A 17,736-nucleotide genomic window follows, 5' to 3' on the forward strand; every position below is an offset into this window, starting at 1 on the left:
GAGAGACAGATGATTACAGGCTTTATTGTCTCTCCCAGGCACAATCAACCCTGATTCAGCAATCTCACCTCTACTTGATTTATGATTCTCTCTCTCTCTCTCTCTCTCGCCCTCTATACCTTTTCCTTATATGCTTTTAGGTTCCTCTTATGGCCCTTCTCCCTGAGAGTCTACTTTTCAGCTCACTGGAACTGGAGAAGTGCAGCACTCACTACCTTTCCTTTCTTAAATGCAGTGAATTAATGTGAATCTCAAGTAGTGGAGGGAGGTTCGGAAAACTTGTCTTTTAAAAACTGAAAACTGATTTGGGTCAGCGCAGTATTGGAAGAGAGCTCTGTCCTGCAGCAATATGTAGGCTATGTCAAGAAGTGACCATTCACTAAGCCTAGCCCCCAGACCTGTCAATGTCAGCCTAAACTTGATGGTATCCAGTTGTATGAGCACAATATACTAGAAGCATTATTTTTGAGTGGGTCATTTTTAACCTTCAAATCCAACAAAGTTCTTTGTGTAGCCTATAGATCAACATCAGCCCTAATGTTTGGTTGTTACTGTAGTAAGCTATACTGTAGAGTAGCTGGATGTGCTAATGATTGTGGCTCACAATAGAGCAGGTAATCCATTCCATCCCTGTTTGCTCTTTGTTGTGTTGTCTTGTGTGTTTCTGGCTTTGGAAAGGCCATAAAGGACACCTCCATCCAAACACTTTAAATTCAGAGTATGGCTCTAAATCTAAAGCCTGACAGGTCTGCTTTGCCTTGTCACAATGGCCATTTGGGGGAGGGGTTCAGAAAAGGCTCAATTCTGTGTTTATCTTTCCCTCATCACCGCTGTCTTACTCAGCTCCTTGAGTGTTGACGTTGCTCCCTTGCCTCTGCATTAGTTTGATTTTGTTAGTTTGGTTTGGTGCAGTTCACCTTGAAATGTAACTGAGTCTTCTGACGCTGTAGCACTTATATTTTTCAGTGACATTCTGTGAATACCAATCTGTGGAGAGCAGCACCAGCCATATTTTGTGGTAAGACCTGCAGCTGCCACCTCTTTAAATCCATGATGGTTTGGTAAGACACAGGATTTTAGCCTGACACACAGTATCCATCGCCACACAGAGGCGTTGATGACATATTAAGAACAATGCTGGGCCTCCTGTCGTCTCCTTCCATCATTTCCTCCAGCGATCAATATCCTGAATGTGATACAGTTAGGAGGAAAACGATCCAACACGTAACTGCTGCACAGAGCGCACACAGGTATTTGCTTTTATCATTTAACCGCTGACAGTTGAAACTACAGTTGAAATAGAGTTCAATATTAAAACCATCATTATTGCACCAGGAAGTCAAATGTACTTTGAACAAAAATCTGCCAGGTAGAAGCTGCAGTCCGGTATTTAGTTCAGAAATACCTCCAGGGCATTTCTTTTATTCACTCTGTCAATATTTTCAGTGACCTCAGCTGCAGCTGAGTCTATTCAGCAAACTTATAAGGTCCAGTATTGATCAGTCAAGGTTGTCGGGAGTATTTTTGACCACAATGGGAGCAGCTTATTATAAAACATGCTCATATGTGCAAATTGTGACCATACTATATGGTCTCCAAAGTATTTACAAGCACAATTATTGTTAATGGTCTTAAAATGTCAATATTGAATTAAAAGGCCATATATATTTAAAGAGCAGAAATTGGAAAAGGAAAAACATTGAAAATCTCACACACGAGTCCTTGCCGTGCTGCTGTGTTAACACAGGAAGAAGTGGAACTGCACTAAAGCTGCCTCCAGAGAAATGTATTTACTTTGTAAAAAAAAAAAGAAAGAAGTTACTTGTACTTTCATTATCACTCAGGCAGCTGTCTCCCAGACAACAGTCTGATCCTAAACCTAAATCAAACGGGCCAATTTTGGTTTCCCATAATGAAAGCAATGATAAAACAAATTAATGAATGCAAATGTGTGGTTCATTAGTTAAAGTTATTCTGTTTGAAATATACTCCAAAACAACTGAAACCATCAAAAAAATTATCTTAAAATAAACAACTTGGCCACTTTAATAGTGGCTAATGTGAACCAGACACATCACATTCTCAAGGCAGAAAAATTGCTTTGGCAGCTTAACTGTGTTGTAATCTACAGTTTGCGACGGCAAAACAACTTAGTGGCTATAAAACCAAAAAGAAAAGAAAATATTGGATCCTATATTTTGTATTTAGGTGGTGTCGGCTCAGTCAGAAGATCTTAACTGCAAGTGACAACAATGACTGAGTGGAACCAGCCAGACTCTGACAGACGACATGCAGACATTGCTGACACGCTGCCTGTGCGATGTACAGAACTCAAGTCACATGTAATATCAATGTAGCCATTGTCTGTAGCACAGTGGAGCTGATTTGAGCCTCTCGGCACGTTCAGAACAATAGACAGCTATGGACTTCATTACTGTTTTGACAGGCTTATGTGGAGCTACTGCAAATCACTCAACACAGTCCTAACTGGCTCATTCAAGTATGCTCAATTTCTCTTCTTATTTATCAGGTGATAGACAGAGTGCATCCCAGTCAGTCGGTCTTTCATTTGAGTTCATTCTCATTTTACAAGTGGTTGGAGGGGTCAAAGTGACATCCCTAACTTGTTATTTCACTTTCAATCTTTTGACTAAACTATTCTAATTCAGCCCCTGATTACATGCTTCCTGCCCGTGTCCAGACGGTTGTCATTTTTATGCTAAATAGCACTGATACTGGTAGACGCAGTCTTTTTATTTAATAAGCAGAGTGCAGACTAAATTATAGTCTATTTAAATATATGCTTGGAGAAATTTGGAGGCATGCGCGTCATGTGTGCATCTTTGTCCATGTTATTGATATGTAAGTAGTTTTTCTTAAATTATAAGATAGTAAAGGAAAACTGAACATGTGGGCTGCTAATGCCAGTACTTGGGCAATGATTTACAAGCATCAGATTGAAGGCTGCATTAATCAAAGACTACTTGGCTTTGTATTAAACCCTCATAACTCACCACAGACACTGTTGATCAGCTGTTAAACAGGCAGACAAGATAACTGCAGTCTGGCACAATTGGCAGAGCGATGTGCCAACACAGCCAAGAGGCTTGTGAATGGGAGGATTGGATGACCCTGCATAGTTAGCCTCATCTCATTTAATTCTGCCAAGCTACTGTAGATAGAAAGACAGATATGAGGAGGTGCGGATCGGTGGGAGCTAAGGGGAGGCGGAGGGGGAGGGCAATCAGGCAGCATCAGATACACTGCAACTAAAGCGAACCTTGCTCCCCATTCTTCAGCAATCCCTCTAATTGGCTACCCAGAGACAGTTGCCTTTGTTCCCTAAAAGAGTCAAACAATGAATGCCTCCCGCTGCTTCTTCTGGATGCCTTTGATGGCAAACCAAGATCAGGTCCGTCCTTTAATTTGATTGTGGTGCTTTGGCCTCACTCTTACTGTTCTAAACAACAAAACAAATCAGGCAGTGTGATACACTACCAAATGCAATGAGGATAGTCCAAACTTCAGTTGTTACAGTACAAGACTTGAGATGGAGATTGTTTTTTTGTTTTTTTAAATCTCTCTCTCTCTCTCTTTTTTTTTTTTTTGCTTCAGCATCACCAGTCCCTTGACTGTCCATTGACATGTGTGCTGACATGTTTTCATGGTGCAGTGACTCTGTAGTTTGCATTTTAACCACATTGGTAAACCCAGCCTCTATCTTTTCAATGTGCTACTACTACAAACATCAGCTGCTTTTTCCATTCCAATTCTTTATATAAGTAATTTTTCTGCCATTCTGACACATTTCACACAAATAATGTCTAGTCAAGTGCAATATTGTCACCCACTATTGTTGATTTATAGTTGCTGCTCGCAGTGTGAGATAATAAGTGTGAATGCCATCTCCCCACAGCAACCATGTCTATATCATAGACTGCAGCCTGTTTGCCAGTCTTTGCGGTCTCATCACAGACACTATAATGGTACATCAGCTGCACCCAGCTGAGACTTTACACACAAACATACACACACGTATGCCTCTTGTGCTTTAGTGGTCCTCCCCTTCATGGCAGCTTCATAACAACTAAATTATGCATGCATCTGGAGAATAAATCAGCTTGGACACGCTGACAAGAAAGGGCACATCAGAGAAGCCATAAAATGCAAAAGAAAAATAATATTAAAGAAGTGTGGATGAAGCTATGCATCAGTGGTATTTTCTCTCTCTCTCTTTCATTTCACACACATAAACAGGTATCACTGCCAAAGTGACATCCCAATATACCGATAGTCCGGCCTGCAGTGGCAACCTCTGTAATTCAGTAACCCCCTGAGAAAGTAGGTGCCAAGTACCTGTACAGTACCTTTTTTTTTTTTAAGAGGAAAAAAGCGATTGGAGAGCCATCGTCCGTCACAATAAGCACACAATAAACCTCTATGCTCGCTTAGTGTCCTCTTTTAACTGAACCTGGAATAAAGCCATTTTACCACCTACCCAATGCTAGCTTCAGCAGCCATGAAATTACTGCTGGGAGCTTCTTTTTTTTTCATTACAACAAAATGCCCTGGCCTTTGCTTCAAGCAGCCATAGAAGAGGCTGATTGCTTTGATGTTACACTATGTCACAGGGCCAATTTGATTTGTTTGCTTGAAACAACACATAACGTGTGTGTATGTCATCCTCAAGAGTAAACACAAGAGTAGAATAATATTTAGACTTTGTATATTTCTTTTTCTTGAATGGTAAGTCTCCCCTGTTGTTTCCTTTCAGATGATTAGCCGTAGCCGTTCCGAGACTTGATCGGCCCCTACACGTGCACAGACACGCACAGGCCAATCTATATGTGCTGATATGTCACAGCATGGAGTGAGTGTGAGCGACAAGAGAACAAAGACAGACGGGAAGAGATGCAGGAGCTCTGAAAAGTCTGTGGGTGGATTTTCACAGTGGAAAAAGCATCGCTCTCCTCCCTCCTGCATGTATGCACTTCTAAAGATATAGACAGCATGCTGCTTCTGTTTGATTTGACATGCGCTGCCTTTTTGATTAGGACAACACTTGGCAGTGAGACTGTTTTGGTTAAAGGCCTACTGTAAACCCCACATCAAAGCCTTGGCTACACACTTTTGGGCTCTTTTGGCACTAGCTTCACGGTGAACGCAACGCTTCCACCATCGGGGTAAACGTCTAAAGCTCCTTTTTCTTTTTCTCGTGGGCAGAGAGAAGTGGAGGAGCTCATTCCGGAGCTTGAGCTGATTTCACATCGACTGTAACATTTTTCTTCCGCTAAGTTACAGAAGTGTCTGTTAGAGTGTAGTTTTCCCTCAATTAATTGTCAGGTGTTTAAAAGCTCTTTCAAAGGCGTCTCAATTAGCGTCTTTGCAGCTGCTTACAGATTCCCTCCACAGACAAGCATCAGACATTGATTTGACTTTTCCTGCTTTGAAGTTGCTTTATATCATTTCGAGTCAAAAGCATAGGTCATATAACACCAGAAAAAAAGAAACACAGCCTTTATTATACTAATTGTGAGCCTATGCCAAATGACTAATGAGAGGAAATATAAAGCCTTCTTCCTCTCGTAGCCCAAGATTTTGATCTCCACTGCACAAACACTGGAGGGATCCTCAGAGCCCTGTGAGCATACTTAGCCCAGAGGCAAACACTCACCAGGCCCTAAATACTGTAAGTATTTATTCTGGCTGCCTGAAAAGACAACGGAGACAAATTATCTCTGGGAATATGTATGACTTTGTACATACATAGAAATAAAGTTAATGAAGAGTGAGATTTTTGACAGCCTCAGAATCTTAAATAGACATTTGCACCATTGTCACGGCGAAGACAGGCCTCGGGTGTTGTTTCACGACGCAGCCGCTTTTTCCAAGGCCACTTAGGCTGCAAAGAGGAAGTCAGTTGTGACTTCTGTTTAGCTAATCCAACTGTATTTGTGAATAACTTCAGTGTAATTACAAGTACAGGATGGAGAGAAAATCAAAAAACATTGAGCGAGGTGAATCTTCACAGGCTTGTTGAAACACACTTGACACAATGAAACGCAGTCAATGCTTGTTTTTATCTTGATCATTCAGGCTTTTTCCTCAAAGCTTAGCACTTGTACTGGTTAACTGCCATCTTATGAATAATAAAAATGTATTACTTGAATTCTAGCACAGAAGGAACAGTAACAAATCTAAGAATAACTCTAGCGTAGTGTGCCTATAATGCTTTAACATTAACTCCAGTGGTATCAGAACATCCGTAACATGCAAACATAACAACAATTCACAAAATACAAATTTGTATTTCACTGGTTTTTACACCTTTCATCTAAACTGTAATTAAGGTGCAAACAAACAATACAAATTGTCGTGATATTACAGTCCTCACCACAGTGTTGCTAGGTTTCCAGAGGAAAACATGTTAAATATTTCACACATTGGTCCAGCCATGCAGATTGTTTTTTGCCCTTGGTTTGTGATGTCCTTCCTTGAGATTTCTGCCCCTGGCACAAAGCAGTGGAGGTGAATGGCATTACTTTTGTGAATTCTGGCAGACGGCGATCTAAACCCCCAGACACACAAAAAACAAAACTGTTTGCATGGCTTGATAGGAAGAGAGTTAAAAAAAAAACAACAACAAAAAAAACATTATGTACATCGGTCGAACGCGCATAGCATGTTAATTCCTCTCTGTAATTTGGGTGAGCTGACCCTTCAAGTTAATATCTGCAAAGTTCACTTTCTGTCTTTCTCTTCAGACGTTCAGACTTGGTACCAAGCCAACCTCACAATTATGAGTCAAAGCCATTATCTTTGTGGTTTCAGCTCAGTTGTTTCTGATGCCCTCTGAGACCCTGGACAGCACTCAGCAGGGCGTTTCGGCCTGCCAAAGACCCTCATTTACCAGAGGATTGGCAAGTTAGGGGCGAGAGCGGCTGCATTTACTGTTGGCTCAGCAACATCTGCCTCTTTTTCATGTGTGTGCACTATAGATTTTGATCCCTCAGAGATGAGTTCACATCATATTGTTGGTGCCATTTATTTCTTGCTCGTCGCTGTTTGCCGGTCGCTCCAGTTGCTCGTGGTTCCCCTTTATTTATTGTGTACAGTAGTGTGGTTAACGGTGACTTATTTAGCACCGTGCCATTATTTGATCAGATTGGTAGATTAGATTTTGGATTGATGTGGATTAGTGTAATGCCGGTGATGACACAGTGTAATGATACAGAAGTGTAATACACTCAAACATTATAGCGGGGTCTCGGAAACCGACAGTCAGTTGGGGCTAATGCTGCGTTGTGTGCCAGGAGAAATTTGCAATATGGTTTCTCTGATTTGTCCGGTTAGCCCGGATCAGCTGTGAGATATGAGAGAGGGTTGTGAGTGAGAGAGAGGCCTGTGACACTCTGCACCGAACCCTAATGAGAGGCAGGGAACCAAAGGAGCTGGGCAATGAGATTAGATGCAACTCAATTCAATTACTGCTGAGCCGCCACGGGTGACGCTTCAAAACTCATCCTGTTAAGATCCGGTTCCCAGACGAAGGAGAGGACTGCAGCTCTCACTCAGCCGCTGGTACGCTACACTGCCACAACATCTCATTCGCAACAGCTCTGATTTATAAGCGCACGAGGCGTCATCAGGCTCCGTCGGGATTTGATAGCTGGCTCTGCAGTGTGATATAGATTTAAAGCAAAAATGCAGATATAATTGAGTTTTCACCCATCGCAGCCCGTTGATACACTGCCCCCCCCCAAAAAAACGACACAGTTGTTCCAAGTGCGTGTACTGAGATTTAAAAGCAGCTTTGATGTCCTGGTTTAACTCGAACTCCACATATCCAAACGCTCACTCCCAGACCTGGATGCACGACTCCCTCCCCCATCCTCCTGCCCTCACAGTTACCCCACAAGCACAGTTTGTCCAGAGTGCAGTCAGTATTCTGTGAATCTTAACTTTGCCTCATGTGCACTTCAGTCGCCGCCTTTGCAGCTGGGACTGGAAGTAAAGCTCCTGTGAAGACAAAAGGCAAAAACGTTTCCTCAGGCTGAACGCAGAGAATGAAGCTATGGGTAGCCATAAGTCGCACAGGCTCCAAATGAAAAAAAAAAGAAAAAGAAACAGCACACATTAAAGTTAATGCTTTGTTCAACTTTGACCTGCATCCTGGCACCATTAGCCACCAGCAACACTGCTACACTGCATTGTGTTTTGAAAAGGAGAAACCTCTATTTACATCCGCCAATAGACTAAAAAAAAATGCTGCATTACCCTGATGCACCGTTCAGACTGTGAGGGTGGTGGGTACCATGATGCTGTGGAGCATGAGGATGCATCATAGGTTTATCACAGGATTGTCAAACATCCACTACAGCAGTGACAAGTCAATCAAATCAACCGACAGTTCAGAATGATAAAATGTGTAATAACAAGGCGTATGAATATTTACCATGACTATCAGGCCCTGCGTATCCCATGTGGACATAGTGAATGTACACCAAATGTGTACAAATATATTCAGTGTACTGTTTGTATGTTTATACATTACACAACTCGACTGGCGGCTGCGAGCATTACAGCATGTTAGACCTCACCCTGTCTCGATGGCATGATTAGCGCTGAGGAGCATGATCAGCAGAAGCCTCGGCGTGGTGCGGGCGGCTGCATTCATATCATGGGGATTTATAGGCGGTGATAAGGAAATGTTGTTGTTGTCTTCCATAATTTATGTAGTTGACTGTAATACATTTTTAGACGCAACACGGCTGAGGGGCTCCTGAAGGCGAAGGGGTGAATTGGATTTATAGCATCTCTCAGTCTTGGAAATAAAGATCACAAGTAAAAGCATTTGTGTGGGTCTCCAGTGCTGTAGAGGAGGTTGAACCCATCGACTGGGTGAAGCCAAATTGGATTCCGGTCTGGAGAAAGGTGTAACCACTAGATGTAAATGCAGGCAGAAAGGCAGGGAATAACAAAAAGATTTTTTTTTTTTTTTCATTTTTGCTTGCTGGTGGAGATGAAGAAGGAACCGTCAGTGTTGCTGCTGCTGTCAGATTAAGTTGCGCTCAAAGGATTTTGTTCATTTCAATTTTGAAGTCTAAATCACGGAACATAAACTTTTCTGCTGATGTTAATAAAAAAAAAAAACAGGAGCAGAAGTAATCCATTTCTGGACAGACTATTTACCACCACCAGATTCCATCTCTTAATTTCCATACAAATGTAAAACTAGGCAGGCATGGAATCTTCTGTGAATCTTAAATGAATCCAATTGTTCCCACATGGTTCAGGGTTTGCCGCAGGCATGGGGAGATGAACGCCGCACAAATCAGCAATTTCAAAATAAAAGCCCTTCTGTGATTCTAATCTGATTGATAGGACGTTGTTTCTTTCTTTCACTGAAGCGCTAGCATAATTCTTGTTTTTCTTGCACCTCAGAAATGAAAATAAGAAATGCACAGATTTTTTTTTCTTGACAGAACACTACAGATACTACATGTATGAGGCCCAAATCCCTTGAGCATTTTCCCCCGCAGGCTTTTTTTTTTTTTTTTCGTTCTTTTGCTATTTAAAATCTTCTCAGACATGTTATTGTGTCTGTCAAGCAACACAAGAATCAGTGATTTCACTGCAGTAAACAAAAAGATACTTGCAACCCTTAAACAAATATCTACAGTTATCTTTCACCACATTATCCTATATACAGTACATACCATGTCTTACACCGTGTGTTAAACAGTCCACTGGCATTTTAAGCTTTACCAGCCGTTGACTCAACCTTTTGCAAACCAAAAGAGACCATTTTGACCCACTTAATCTGCATGACATCTCTCAAAGTAAGAAGCTTTTTATTGCCAGGGAGACTGCCATGCTAGCTATCCAGCTGGTTTGTGGTTGGTGAGGTTCTGAGCATATGCCTCAGGATAATGAATAATGCATCCATGTTATTCAGACCTTCATCTTGTAACTTTTTGCTTTAGGTAGGGGAAATGTGAGAAGGTATAGTGCACAAGAGTGTGCTCATATAAAAATAATGATACTTGAGAAAAGCTTCAAATGTTCACCACACTTAAAGATTTTTTCTTTCCAGAGGACACTGTGGCTTTTGTCCAAGGAAGAATTCCTACTACAATAGACAGTCTTGTCCCTTAAGACCACACTACCTTCATGTTCTTTTTGCCCCACGGTCTTTTACTTCAGAAGTACTGTACAAGTGTTGCTAATTTTAAGCGGCTCTGTGACCCAGAAGCCATAAAGGAACCTTGTGTGTACCTGTACATGCCCTCAACAAATCATAGGAACTCCATGTTGTGCTACAAGTTCTGTTCATAAGCTATAGGCTGAACTCCTTGGAGATGTGACCTGATAACCGGGTTGCCAGATAACCTTGAGGTCTGGCATGTTGATGTCTCCAGGCAGTAAGCCATTGCTCCTCTGGACAGATGACACGCTGTGCACCGGTCTCTGCTACGCGCTGTGCTACTCGCCCAAAGGTCATCTGCTGGAAATGTGGCTGCATGCTGCAGTGGCGGCGTCACACCGGGAGGGCAGGCACACACACGGTGCAGCAGTCTCAGAGCATTTACAAGTCAAGGGAAAAAAAAAAGAAATGCCGCTTGACCATTCAGATATGGAATGGAAAAGAAGGGAAATGCAAGAGCAGAGACATGAAGAGAGTCACAAAGTGGTTTTCTTGTTATAGCTGTTTTTGTTTCTTTGCTCTCTGTGCTGGCTTTGTTGGTTGTCTGCAGCCGGTTCATGGAGATAAGGCTGTACAGAAACATGGCTCGCAGTGAAAAAAAAAAATTATATACAGTGTGTGTGTGTGTATATATATATATATATATATATATACATATACATATATATATATACAGCATGTATATATATATATATATACATAGAAGATCTTATATACATATAATACTCAATCACATGCAACAATTGTAATCGTCATATAAAATCAGTTTGTCAGCCAGAATTCACTGCAGCTAGAAGCCACCCCCCCTTCCCTTTACTGTATCAGTTAACCACACGACGGACGATGAAAAATGAACAGAGATATGGAAAAGAGGCTTATTGTACATACAGTTTGCTATTGCATTGTCCATGGCTTAATGAGATACCAGCAGTGTGCTTGATTTTCATTAATAACTTTCATGTTCCTTTTTCGCCTATTGTACATTGGAGAAGAGTTAAGCCATTTTTATATCAGCTTGTGCTACGTGCAATCTATCCCTCCAGAAATAGGACTACATTATTCATTCTGTGGTATGTGATTTGACCATAGTGTTTCTGAGCGCTCTGTTAAATGAAAATATTTCACGTGTGAATTAATCATTAGAAGGGCTCATTCTCCATTCTTGGTAGCATAATGATCTCTTTCTACCACTGGCCTGGATGAATGTTTCATTGTCTTTATCTTTAAATGATTTGGCACCGTCCTCCAAGGAGACATGGGGCGCGATGTGTCTCACCGCACCGTCAAAGTTAACATGTGGCTGAGCTAAATGCCATAATTTAATTGATGCCAAGCACAATAACATCACCCACTGATCTTTTAATAATATGGAGATACAATTCCTGTCCTTTCACTTCATTATGGTATTGCAAATGTGAATTCACACACACGTACACACTTGCACACGAAGTCTAGACTCTAGACAATATTTTAGTGGGCCTGCAGATTTCACAATGCTATTTTAGATTGTAATGAGATGGCCTTTAACCTTTGGATCCAAGCAAAAACCTCCCCAGAATAAATTAGCAGCCACTCAGTTCTTGCACGACTGTGTGCCAGTCTCTTTTGTGTCTAATCCTCGGGGTCTCTCTCTCTCTTTCTGTGTATCTCTCCCTCTCTCTAGGTTTCTCCATACTGCAGGCCATCATGGAGGCAGCAGTAGCGAACAACTGGCAGGTGACCGCTCGCTCTGTTAGCAGCACAACAGACGCGGCCGAGTTCAAGCGCATCATTGAGGAGATGGACAGGAGGCAGGAGAAGCGCTATGTGATTGACTGCGAGGTGGACAGGATCAACACCATATTAGAGCAGGTGAGTCTTACATAAGCAAACATCTACGCTGTCGTCTTACCCTTTTGTTGCCTTCTGCTTCAGAAACACAACTGCCAAGAAAATGAGATTTAGAAAAATAACAAATATTAGAGGGGCTCTCCACCAATTTTACATGCCAAAGTCAATTTACCAGTCATGGTGAATTGTTTTCATTTTATCTACTGTGGCTCAGAAGGGGCTTTGACAAATGTTAGAAAATGAATCCAGGGACATTGCTTAAGTTATCCTGAGTTAGGCTGAAAAACAAGAGAGGCACATTAACAATGGAAAAACATGCTGGATCTAATAACAGACTGGTACTCTACTGCAATATGGACAAGGAAAGATCCACATTCCTGCCGCTTGATCCAAACGACTTAAGCTCTGGATACGTCAGTTTCTTCTGCAGCTTCTCAATAAGCATGGACTGAAACACGACTGCAAATGAATGATGATGTTACATCATGGCTACTCAGTGTGTCAATCCCTCTGTTTGCATATCACCATATAGTGTAAACTGATAATATGTCAGATTTTCCCCCCAGGAGGCCAAAGGAAATCCACTCATACATTTGTCTCATGTACTGTATGGAAGTGCCATACTAAATTTCTGGAGTAGCCTTTTATCATCCAGTGGCTCAGTGTGTTAGAATATAGAGGACACTGACAAAATAAAATATTAGTATCCTTTGCGCTGCTGCTTGTCGTGTGTGTCAGGTTTTACAAGTCATTCCAGACCGTAGCAATTTTTGCTGTAGAAAGTTGACTTTAATGTCCTCAGGTCATAACAGTGTGCTAAGTTGAATGTGAGGCACGGCAGTAATCCCACCTGTTGGAGGAGCTCGGTTTGCCATTGTTTGGTTGCTAAGTTTGAGGTCGGGCTTGTTTGAAAATCAGCGTGTGTGTGTGTTCAAGCTGCCCAAGAGCCTGAGATTGAGAGGTCTGAGCGTGAGCAGCCATTTGGAGAGACCACTGATGATGCAGCCTTTTTAATCCTCTTTTAACAACCCCAAACCCCTCCGTTCCTCTATCACGTCCACTGCCTGAGGAGGAAATGAAAGGTCCACCAGTCCTTGTAGTAGGGGAAACACAATTACCATGAATAGATGAGTGGCTATTATGCCATGCATCTCCTCTGTTCGCCTGCCCCACACCACCCTACTACACCCCTCTGTTTGCTGCTGCCTGCTTATAAGGCAATCAGCTCCCGAATTGGATTCTGCTCGTTAACATTCATTTAGATATTGGCTTCTCTCTGCCTCACAATATCCCCTCAATGACTGTTAGTTTCACTTGTTTTTTATGAATCTAATTTGATCCCAGAGTCATAGTTTAAAGCAGAATTGCTTTTAGTATTAATTTGCTGTGTCTAATTTAATTCTTGTGCTGCAAATTTCCTGTTTTTACAATTGGGAGGCTACAATGAAATCTTTTGTTTTTCTCTTTTTGTTGTGTGTTAAGAATATGCATCAGCTTTTAGGAAGAGCTTGGAATGTTCATAACAAATCACACGTGAGGCTTATTCATGGTTGTGGCTTTAATTGCATTCTCTCCCCTGCAAACAGCAATAAGGATGCGAGGCAGGAAACTGTTTGATGTTCTCCTGTTTCTGTCTTTGTTCCCATCAATGAACTCTTTCTTTGTCTTTTAAAGGGAGCCTATTCCCCTTCCCCACATCCGGCCACCACCATCATGCATTTTTCTGTCTAAAGTTTGTTTTTTGTGCAGATGGGGGGAAAAGCTTTCACAACAGCTAACCTTGAAACCAGCAGCGTGCTCAATTTTGCCCCTTGTTTTAATGACAACCTCAGTATGGGATTTTTGGGGGGGAGTTAATTGAAATAATCTGGTCAGCTCTGCCAATATGGATGAGTCACAGGCATTCAGGGAAGCTGTAGGACTTCACTCTGCAGCTGCCCCCTACCGGGTCATACCATTATACATTGAAACAGGGATGGACTGTCTCCCATGAGGGCAATCACACTAAAAATGGCACCCAGTGGCAGCTATGTGGGAACCCGCTGCTTCTACCTGCTGTCGTAGTTCTATTAACCAATGATTGTAGACAGATAGAGTTTCTTCTCTGGAGGACAGGGGGGAGAGTTTGAACAGAACCCGTGTGTCAGGGCCAGTGTCTGTGTGTCGCAATGTCGGCGTGTGGCTTCAATCCGTCAAGGTCACTGCCTGTTGAGAGAGGATCATGAGGCAGGACAGATCCAGCGAGCTGATTGCTGGGGGAAATGGGGAATCAGCTCAGTAGCTTAGTTTTATTATTTCAGTCGGCACAATCCCACCGCAGAATGAATGTCTTTATACCAGGCGATGAAGTTCATGGGGTGTAGAGTTATCTTGGAAAGGCAAGCTGAGCTTCCACAATTTGGTATAATTGTCGCCCCAAAAAAAAAAAAATCAAATAAAAGCACAGCACCACTCTTGATCCGGTCATTGTTAATGCTTCCGTCCTTGGAGCCTTAGTTATTCTACTAGTTCTCTGAATAGTTTTTTTTTATGTTTCAAGGATCTTGCTAAGCAACTGAAAGGACATCTGGTGATGGTATATTTACTGAAGCACAATTTTGGAGTATTTTCCATTGCATTACTTGATACTTCACTACACTATATAACTGGATTAAACAGAATGGGGTTTTTCTATTTCATCTCCAACATTTACAGAAATATTATGTTATTTTATTTCAAAACAAATAAACTGTGAAAAAACACCACCAATATTAAACAGGTAATACAATTAGTTCCACCAGCTACAACATTAACATGCTGCTACAAGTGTTAATTCATTTGATAACAGTAATAATCAGAATAGTAATAACACAATTATCCACTGTATATTCTGAGCTATTTATTATTGATATTATTGACTATGACACAGTATTTTAGTATTTTATACAAATGTTTGTGTGTGTCTGTGTATATAAAAATATATATACTGTATACAGTATATATATAAATAGATATAGATTTTGTTTCTCCTATTTTGAAGGACTAAGAAAGTAAAATAATTGTGAGAATGGTTGCTGATTAATTTTCAGTTCAGATGAACAGATTAATGGACTCTCTCTGGTCTCGATCCTTACAGATGAAAGGTTCATCACACATACTGTACACAAAACAATGAATGTGCCTCTTCTTTCAGTCATAAGCACACTCAGCTGAATGTCACATTTATTAGCTTCATTTATCACTTGACATGATGTAGAAACACGGGAAGCAAGTATTTGCATAGTGCTGCATCAGGCGCAGTTTTGTTTGCTCGTATAAGAGCAGAGTGAGTCTCGCTACAAATTTGTTTTGGGATGCTGAGGAGAATGCTACACCCGGGCCATTATCATTTTATGCTGTAACAACCACTCAGGATTTATCGCCCATAGGACTTTTCCATCAATACACTGCACTGCAGATAAATTAACCCAATGGCAATCCTTCCCTTACGACAAAAATGGGAGAGCCTCTGCCAGCTCTGCTCTCTGAATCATATCCAACAAATGTGTTTCATTGAACCATCTGGCTTTATGATAGTATATACTGAGAGGAATGTGTGTGGCTGGCCTGTTTAAACAAGAACTATGACCAAGTATAAGTTAATCATGTTTGTATTGATACCACTTTCCATAATCATGATTTTTTTTTTTTTTTTAGAATATGTATGCATGAGTTAGACCGCATATATCTGCTCCTGACTAATGTGATCCATCCATGAGATTGCACATATAGCCTCATATCTGCCTTTATGCTGCTGCCTTCCTGGCCGTCTTGCCCCCCCGGGATTCCTGTGCTGGAATCTGCTCAGAGGCAACAACCTGCTCATCACTAGTTAAAGGGAGGCAAGCAAAAAAAAAGGAGAAGTAGAAGAAGGAAAAGAAAAAAAATTACAACGTCTGGGACAGGCCCAGGGCACGCAAGCTGTTCAAAGAGAGGCAGACAGTGAGTGCTCTGCCAGCCGCAAAACTGAATTTTCATGCAGGAGGAAGAAAAAAAAAAACAATAAGAAGTGAAAAGGATTCACAGAAAGAGAAGGAAAAAAATGAGAGATGCATCTGGGGATTTGTTAGGACAACATTGTGCAGACTGTAGAGGCATGAAGGGTGGCCACATTGCTTCACCGTGGAGAATTGGAAGATCCTCAAGTTCTCAATATTTCTCCTTTTGCTCCCGAATGGGAAACTCGGAGAAACTCCACAGTTGGATGTATTAGAAAATCTGAATTTGAATAGACAATAGACTGTGTGTAGCTGAAAATGTCAGCATGACAAGGTGAAAAAAGGGAGTGATATCGAGCCTACTGTAAACGAGGTGACAACGCATTGAGACATACCGCAGCCGCACAAACACAGATGTGAAATAAAACCTAAGTGATCCAAATTTCCCAAATTCACAACACACATTTTTCTTTTCCCACATCAAACCCCCTCAGGCATCCAAAGCGCCTAGATTACTCTCACTCTGTTTTCCGGGAACATTACCTGGCATGTCTCTCGGTTTGTTCTAAAAGATAGACGAGAAACGTGGCGAGATAGTGAGCTTACGTCTCTGCTGATATGAAAGGTGCTCCTGATCTCAACATCAGCTTATTGTCCCCGGGCCGCTGAGAGGAGAGGCTGACAGAAATATAGCCGATCTGTTCCTGTACTCAATGTAAAGCTTGGGTGTGTGGGTGTGTGTGTTTGGGTGGTGACGGTGGCAGTCGGGGGGTGTTCCCAAATATGCTTTCATATCCCTGGCACCAACCTGGGCTGTTGAGGGCCATTCACTAACTGCGATTATAGAATTGAATGGGATTAAAGCGTTATCATTAAAGAGAATGTGACCCGCTGACTTCACGGCTGAATGAGAGGCCGAGACCTGTGTACCGCCAATGTGACAATATGCACCGTGTAGTTGCACAGTCTTTAAACCGGAGGAACTTTTTTTTTCCACCCTTGCTATCATCAATCAAGTAAAATGACCCTGATTGTTTTCAGTGAAACCAGAGCAGGACGTCTTAGTATTTCAAAGTTCTGGCACCGACACAAGGACGTCTCAGCTGCGGCGTCAGTGATTCCTTCCTCCCAAGGTATCGGGTCTCAAATTGTCTCAGAGCAGTGATAGATGTAATCATCCGAATATGAGTCAGGTGCGTCTAAAATGTTCTGCAGTTGGGGGGAGGCCAACGCTCGTGCTATCTTCAGGGGCATATATGGTCGCTGCCAAGAATATCATCTCCGCCACAGCCACTGCTGGCTGTTAATTAGCGCGCGCTCCACCAAGAGCACTTCTACCGAGAGCCTTGGAGCAGAAATGGAGGCCGCAGAAGAGGAAAGTCCTTCTGCATCAAAGCTTCTAGAGGTCAAATTCACCCTTGTGTCCAATCCTGAGTGAAGTGGAGCACTCCACCGCTATTGATCTACTGGTGATAACACTTGTTATCATGAAATTATATGTGGCAGTTAATATAGCTTGTTATTCCTATTCTGATTAATAATGAAGATGTGTTTCATATGTTTGGCTCAGGCAGAGCGGCCCGCTGCAACAATCAACCCATATAAGGGAGCCATTTGTGAGTTTTGCTGTTGCTACATAGCCAGCATTAGCATGAACAGCTGTTTACTCACTAGTGTTGCCCAGAGCTTCAGCTGTTGTTGTATTTACAAGACAAGAGGTTACAGTACTCCCTCTGAGCGGTA

At 41.9% G+C, this 17,736-nt stretch overlaps 1 protein-coding gene across 2 annotated transcripts in view; it reads left to right on the plus strand.

The window, feature by feature from the left end:
• Positions 1–17,736, plus strand: part of LOC310992809 (glutamate receptor 3) — a gene marked incomplete at both ends in the record, with an annotated part of 75,624 nt that overhangs the window by 29,564 nt on the left and 28,324 nt on the right. For both annotated transcript variants that reach the window (XM_083981011.1, XM_083981012.1), the window contains one exon: positions 11,871–12,058. In XM_083981011.1, the coding sequence (XP_083837137.1) occupies positions 11,871–12,058 (188 nt within the window). The remainder of the gene's footprint in view (positions 1–11,870; positions 12,059–17,736) is intronic.

This window comes from Trachurus trachurus (assembly GCF_905171665.1).
Source record: "Trachurus trachurus genome assembly, chromosome: 10".
Classification (NCBI taxonomy): Eukaryota; Metazoa; Chordata; class Actinopteri; order Carangiformes; family Carangidae; genus Trachurus; species Trachurus trachurus.